General features: G+C 38.5%; 1 protein-coding gene across 1 annotated transcript in view; it reads left to right on the plus strand.

The window, feature by feature from the left end:
* The window catches only part of LOC106528460 (RAS guanyl-releasing protein 2), a gene marked incomplete in the record, with an annotated part of 111,860 nt that overhangs the window by 97,078 nt on the left and 6,744 nt on the right, over positions 1 to 8,038 (plus strand). The window contains 1 exon segment of the mRNA XM_014023629.1: positions 6,551 to 6,587. Within this exon segment, the coding sequence (XP_013879083.1) occupies positions 6,551 to 6,587 (37 nt within the window).

Consider the following 8,038-nt stretch of genomic DNA (forward strand, 5'->3'; position numbering starts at 1 on the left):
CACACACACACACACACACACACACACACACACACACACACGTCCTTGTACTTGTATCAAACTGAGGACTTTGTTTTGACTTCCATTCAGTTTTGTAACTGTATTTATGCCTAACTCAGACATTTTCCCTACAACTAACCATTACTGTAATTACATTAAAGTAATATCAAGTGCAAATAAAATAAAATAAAGTAGACCTATGTACATCAGAAWGTAATACCCTAACTCCTGTATTGCTGCATTTGTCAGTTAACCTGTATATGACAACAATAACAAAACTGAAGTCCTGTTCTGGCTTTTGGCTTTGGTGTGTGTATCTCTTTAGGCAAGTAGGTAGAGCTTTGAGGCATTGTTTGGCAGTCTGTAGAGCCTCAGGTGTGGACATGTTGTGGTATTTCCATGGTGAATCTTTATTTATTACACAGYTAACTGATTTTTCCCTGTGTTRCCTTGATTTTAGCTTCAAGCCTCCTTCTCCATGGTGGGAAATGCTCCTTAATGATTAGTCTTATAGCCTAGCAAGTCAAGGATCACTGTGGCTGTTGTGTGTACCAGCTTATTGCCGCACCTTTGATACATGTATTCTGATGGTGGGGATGATGGTATATACCCCCTGGCCTGTCATTCTGGCTACCACTTGCTGTAGCATCTTTGTTGTACCTCATCAATCTGTAAGTGTGATAGCGGATTTCTCACTCAAATGTTGAAACATTAGCCATGTTTCCATCCAATTTTAATGCACTTTTAAAATGTTGTAACCACATCAGATGTGTTTCCATCAACTGGCTTGGAGCGAATCAACTAGTCTACACAAAGTGTAATTACATCAGATGCTGACGTTACGCATGTATGTAGTAAACAGGAAGTAAAGTCGCAAACTCGCAGGGATACACATCTCAGAAAAAAAGAGAGAAGTTATCAGGAACATGTTTCTATCAGGAAAGTTGTAATTATTCGGTCATWTCAGCTAGTCTTGGTGATGTTACTTGCTGTCTGGAGACGTAGAAAAAGAAATGCAATTCTGAATTCTCTTCATGTTACGGGAATATCTGGGAAGACGCCGACAGTGGGAACAGGGTCCAWCTGCAGCCGCTACAATTATTGGACAGCGGGAAAAGACTGAGGCAAACGTTCACTACGTCTGAACTTATTTGGCAAATGTGTTTCCATCTCCCTTTTTGTGCRTTAACTCTTTTTCGGAAAATCCAAAAACCACCTCAAGAGAGTGTAAAAACCTTTTTGCGAAATAGAGGAATTTTTTGCAAATTTCACCGTTTCCGCCTACCTTTTCTGATGCAATACTTCAAAATGCGCATAAAAACATTGATGGAAACACAGCTATTGTGTCTGAAGTTGTTTCTGGGTCAGTGTGGATAATGGGTATCGAGGTTTCCGTAATTCCCACAGCCTTCTCATATAGCCTCAAGCCCATAGAGTGGCAGTCTAGTAGTGTTAAGTTCTCTGCATGTATGTCTTGTTCAAGTATCCCGTTTCTCATCAAAATGTCCTGGTTCCCCAACATCCGATATGGCTCGTGTCAATCTGGGCATGGCCTCATTATTTAGTCTCCCACTCATAGTGTAGGTTAGGTTGCTCGGAGGTCGGCTCCAGGATTCAAACCCCTGATATTCCCACAGTGAAGTTGGGACTTAGCCACTGTGCCAATTCTAATATGTATAGCATCTAATGTATATTAAATACACTGCAATGCTGCTGGCCAACCCATCCTCAGTATATTCACTAAMATTCAACATGCTAATTCAAAAACTAGTTCTGTAAAAAAATGTGATTATAAAAACAACTATTGCAGAGAGTGTGCATACAACAGTGAATGTGTGTGACTTCAGCTGTTAGTAGTGCTGTGCTAGCAGCGTGCATTAAACTATCAGAGGAAAGTAAMACGCTGGTGAGATTCCAGTTCCTGTTTGTGCTTCATTGTGTTTCAGCGTCTTCAGAAAGAGTAAAGGTCAGTGTGTGTAGGCAGAGCTGTGATGATGTTCTGCTCACAGCCCACTTCTCTTTGTTGCACAGCCTGTGAGTGTGGAGAGGTCAGGATATTTGGTGCCTCCTCAGATGTGCCAGTGCAGTGTGTGATCTCCAGCTCAGCTCTTTCATGTTGTTGTCCCACCCCCCATTCCCCACTGCTCGTGAGCTCCCTGCACCCCCTCTTGATCTCCCCCCACACCACTCCGCCCCACCAATCTTTTTTCTGCCTCTTTTTTTTTGTCCTCCGTGTCACCTCGTATCTTTTTTGTTCCACTGTAGCTTGATATCAGTGCTGGAGATCAGATTGAGGGAAGAGCAGGGGCTTTTATTTATAAAATAAAAAGAATTCAAGCCATTTTTGTGTTTGCTAAAGTCGATTTGTTGTGGTAACCATCTTGAATTGGGTTGATTGCGAAACCAAACCAGTTATAAATTAATATCCAATGATTACTTTCTGAAATATTAATTAAAATGTTTCTAATGGTTCATAAAAAATATTTTGCTAACAGATGAAGAGGGTTGACTCCAACAATTAATGTCAATATGTTGATTGACATTAATTGATTAATAAATAATAAATTAAATTAATTGATATGTTGATGTTTATTTTATCTACTTGTCTTCTGAAGATGCTCTGTGTTGAAGGCTCAGTGGATCTGTGTTCGACTACTCTACCTAGGCTGTGTTGTCGAACGCAGATCTATTGAGAAACTTGCTGTTTTAGCAACATTTAATTTAAAAACTGGACTTTTCAGGTTAAACAAATGTTTGTAATTAATTTCAATAAATTACAAGTTAAGAAGGGCATGGGCATTTATCTTTTTGTGTCGAAAATATATSAAACCGTGACACTAAGTTATCGAACTGAACTAAATCATGAATTTTCTGTACCGTTGCATCCTTAGTGAAAAAAATTTCACAATTCTGCCTTTGGTGTTGAGTGATAAACGTAAGAACAGAAAATACAGGTGATAAGGCTTAGACTCACTTGATTTGGTGATAAAATGCTTTACATTTAGTAGAATACAGTTATAATCAAAGCACCACTAGTGTAACGTTAGTTTTGAATTAAAAGCAGGATTTWTAAATAAAACCAACACAAAATGTTATTCAACATTTAAATTATCAAGTTAGAGAAGCCATTCACTTTTATATTTAATCGTAGCATGGATCCTTCACTCTCAGATGGTTTTACCACCAGTTAAAGGCTGTTGGCTCAGTATTTGAACATCTTAGGCAGGAACTGTTCTGATCTTCTGCTTCATTTCTTGTGTTCATTTTTTCCCCTAACTTTGTCACTAGGTGTCCTCGGTTAGCCGTTTTGAGATTATCATGCCGTTGCCTGTTAATTAAATTCAGTTCAGCTTTTATAYAGCACCAATTCACAACAAACATCGTCTCAGATCACTGTACAAAAMTSTTCTCTTACATCTTMAAATGTCAATTAGTAAAAGTTATTTATCTTAGGAAAGAAGCCAGCAGATTGTGTTGAACCTGCACTTTGTCACTGCCTCCCATCTGTTAATCGATATTCAACATTCACCTGCATCCACTCACCTCTTACCATTGTTAGAAACTCTTTGGTCTCATCTTTATGGCTCCTCGATTTTGTTATTCACTTTACATTCTGTAGTTTGTTTTCCTTCACTTTAATCAAGGCTTTTGATTTTTATATTTTTATTTTTTCTGTTTATTCACAACCTTGATTTGCCAGAATGGTTGATGGTCTTCACAAGGTCTTAGGGTGGTGTTTGGTGGGGTGTATGAACAAAGACAAAAACTGACAGGGCAAAAGGTCACAGCCTTAATGAAAAAAGAGACAAAAACTCACATTTTGTTTTATTTTAAAAACTCCAAACTTATGACAATCACGACACCAGAGTTGTTCACACATCCCTTATTTTGAGTTGTTTTCACCTTCTAACTCTCCTCACCTCATTTTTTTTACCAGTATTTTTATTCACTTGATCAAGCTTGAGCAATTGCTTTGTTAATGTTTCCTTGAGCAGTTCTTCACTGGTAAAAGGCAGACTATATCAAAGCAAAAGCATTGCATTCAGGTGGAGCCTCAGCATCGTCTCAAAAACTCRTGCCAGGACTTATTAGCTGGATGTAGATCTCTGAAAGACTTCTGCAGAGGGRCACTGCATCTGACTGGAGTGTGCGAGTGTAATTTTAATCTTATTCAATACTCTTTAGGACTGCACGGTTAAAAGAACTGACATTGCAATTTATCAAACCCTGCAATTTATATGCTGATATGAAAAAAATACAGGAGTTTTCAACAGATGACTTGAACACTTGAAGTTGTGTCTGCCATCCCTACTTCTTTTTTGTTCATGTTACAAGTATGCTTTTTGTATTTGACGGTTCTCTTGTTATCTTTTTTTTATCTTTGTTGGGGTGGGGCCTGAGTACGTTTCCTTTGCTCATGTACAAACATGAATTATGTTTCACCACAGTTTTGTTCATTGCTACTGGCAATAAACATGTTGCCTCTGTGTCTATCTTAGTGCCTGTTTTCGTTATGCTTTAATTTAACCGTATTTTACTTATTTTCCGCCAGTTCTTTGCAAATTTGCTCATCTTTATCATTTTCGTCAATATCCTTGTTGTCTTCCTCCATAGCTTGAGAACTTCTCCAAAAATCAAAACAATTATTGTCTCTGAAGTTTCATGACAGAATGAAAATTTTTAGCTAAAATGAAGCCGCCCACATTCGCTGGCAGTAACTCTCGACTGTTTAGTGCAATGACTTATCCCTAGATAACATTGCAAAGCTTGCAATGCTATACGATATATTGAGCAGCTCTAATACTTGGGAAGAACATTGTACCAACAGAAACTGAATTTGAATTGCTCAGAATGAATCTGTATTTGCATAATGTGAAATCAAATGCACTGGTTTGAAAAATGAAATTCACTAAATTGAAACTGAAAATGTTTTGAATCCAAATGTATTTGTTTTGAAACTGTATTTTGTTTTATTAAAAATTCAATTTGACTACTTTCACTTTCAGTTCTCTAATTAAATTTCAATTCAAAAATTCATTTATTTGCCTCACACATACTGGTCCTTGAGAAAGCCAGAGTAATCAAACATAGATGGATAGATTTACTGTATATTTCACACCAGTGAAGCTTTCTTTCTGCAATGTAACAGAGTTGGTGCCATCCACCGTAAATGTGACAAAAAAGAGACAGTTTTTTAATTGCAGTGATTAATTTTACCTACAAAAAACATTCAAAACCTTTTACTTTGAGACAAATCTAAAGAAAGGACTGGTGAAGTTAAATTCATGCTTTCAATGGCATGCACTTATTTTGCCATTTACTTAGAGCAATATGGAGGGTGAAGTGTCAGCACATCTTCTTGTCATCTTTCATAGAAGGCGACCTATTTTGGTCAAATGTTTTCTATTGCTAATGTTCCAAAGTTGACACAACTCCTGCATTGGTTTTATGGCACCTGGTATTACCAAGCAGTCACCCATCCAAGTAGKAGCCAGGTGTGAACCTGCTTAGCTTCCAAGTTGCTTTATTATTTATGATAGTTTCCTGGTTTATTTATTTTATTTTTATTTATTTTATTTTGTTTTATTTTTTTGTCTAAAAAATCTCTACTTGGTTGAGACTTGGAGGTGAATTAAATTGAACTCCTGCCAGGTCTTGAAGCTGAAAAACCCTCCAATGAAGTAAAGGGTTGTGGTGCATTAACTAGGGAGCTTTACGTCTTAATATTTGCTTATTTTTACTGGTCCATTGGATCAGCAGCAGGGTGCTTGTATTCTGACAGTAAAGCTGAGCTCACCAGTGATCATAGCTGGGTGTGGTGGCTTCATTGGCGGTTGAGGTCTGTGTGCACCAGGGTGGCTTGGTCATTGAGAATTTAAAGCAGGACTGGTTTAATTTGCAAAGTCATGAAAACAACCATATCCCAGATATAATAAAAATGGCGGTAGTGCCAAAACAGGGTGGGCAGGATCTTCTATTACGGTGGTGTTCAATCCTGGTCCTTGAGGCTTGCTATCCTTTAGGTTTGACCATTTTCTCTGCTGTAATATGTCTGATTCAGTGATTGAATTCCCACTTCAAGTTCTGCACAAGCTTGTTAATCACCAATTTATTCAAGTTAGGCAGGATAATTGCCCTTGATACCCAAGTACTAGTTCATAGTGGCAGTCTGATGCAGCCTGAGACAGTCACACCATGAGCAGGAGAACAGACTATGGTCAGGGTGCTGTTTTAAGGATGTGGAAATTCGTACAAATTGTATTTGTCAAGTTCTTCTTTAAAAGGTTGTGTAGGTCATAATCCAGTGTGAAAGTGGCCTTAGTATCTGGTTTCTTGGTGGTTTTCCTGTCAGTTGTGCTTCTTTTACTGGTTATGTTGTACTTTGTTACTCCCATCAAAAAAAACTACTTTTGAAAAAAGTAAAACAACTTCAGCGTTCAACGATTGCTGTGTCATCCAAATGATCTTTAACACTCTTCTATTTCTCATCAAATAAATAGAAAACTGTTCCAATTAACACCCTCTCACCCTTTTTTTATCTTATTTGCAGATTTGGGGATTTTACAAGCAAGGCTACAAGTGTAAAGGTAAGACAAGAATTCATGGAGGAGATGTTCTTGTTCCAGCCAGAAGGCTGCGGCCTCCAGAGATTCACTGATTCTTTTTGGCGTCATTGATTTCCCATCGCAGCACACTCACACAAAGCCATGCAGCAAATGTCAACCACACAGAAGAGTCAGGGTGGCTGTGTAGGGCTCCTTTATTTGTCCTAATGCTCACTCACAAAATGTGCTCTATCAGCACAGATCTTACAGACACGAGTTTGAAGAAGGAGCTTCAATTCACAAACGTACCCAGACCGACAACCACGCCCAACACCTCCCCACTGTCAGCACTCGTGCTCATTAGCTTCAGAAGACACTTGGCTCAGCTCACTTTGCTCCCTGTCAGTGGTCTATGGTGGTGATAATCTGCAGACTGAAAATAACATTATGTTGCATCCACTTAACAGGCAACAGAAACTTTGAGTGTGAAGCCAAAAGCCTAGTGTTTCTCAAAGAAATGCATATCAGCCACCACCTTTCATGCCTGTTTTAGATTAAGAGTATCTTCTGAGAAGAAGGGATGTTTTTATATGCTATCCCATGCAGTAAATCAAGTTCTTCAGAAATCTACTAGTGCTCAGAATACAGTATGYGTTGAGGAAGACTCAGCTACTACCACATCAAATTTTAGACTGCACTATTATTATTATTATTTTTAGGTGCATTCAGTTATTCTTGTACAAACACTCTTGAGGATACGATGTAAAAACATTCTGCCTATTATCTTCTTTAAAAACTTTGTGTCAACCATTTGTATTGTAACCATGTAGTGACTCCTCATTTACTCAGGCCTTCAGAATGTATAAACGGTGCTTATTAAATCTCTGACAAGGCATCATGGAGTGTTTTGGTCGCGTAGCAACCCGAGAAATTAATGTTTCTTAGAGCCTGTGAGGTTCATTACGAGCAGCTTTCACACCATCAAGCACCTTGTGTTTTAGAGACAAAAAATAGGCCCTCTGTTTGATCACAAGCTAATGTGTTAATTAGTGCAGATTTTTGGTATTTCAACAGAGAACAACAGCTGAAAATAAATAGGCAATTTTAGCTTTTTAAATAACCCAATAATGAAGGTTGTTTAGTCAAATGTGACTGAGTGTTGTTGGGTTTTGTGCTTAAAGGAGTACTAAGTACAGGCCAAATATAGACACACAAACATGTGTTTTCACACACACTCCAGTATCCACTGCAGTCCAAGTGCCTGCAGTCTGACTGGGAGTTGTAGTGTGTTTTGGCTTGTTCCATTAATGAGACCAGAGGAAGTCAATGAGGGAGCCCCCTCAGCTATTCATCCCCATTACCATAGTTAGCTCGGACTCTGGGAAGCAGACGGAGCGCCGGGGATGTAATTGAAATGAATCACCCACAGTGGTGCAGGAGTGTGTGTGTGTGTGTGTGTGTGTGTGAACGGGTTTTTCCTACAACGTGGGGTA

This window comes from Austrofundulus limnaeus, unplaced genomic scaffold, assembly GCF_001266775.1.
Source record: "Austrofundulus limnaeus strain Quisiro unplaced genomic scaffold, Austrofundulus_limnaeus-1.0 Scaffold382, whole genome shotgun sequence".
NCBI classification, from domain to species: Eukaryota; Metazoa; Chordata; class Actinopteri; order Cyprinodontiformes; family Rivulidae; genus Austrofundulus; species Austrofundulus limnaeus.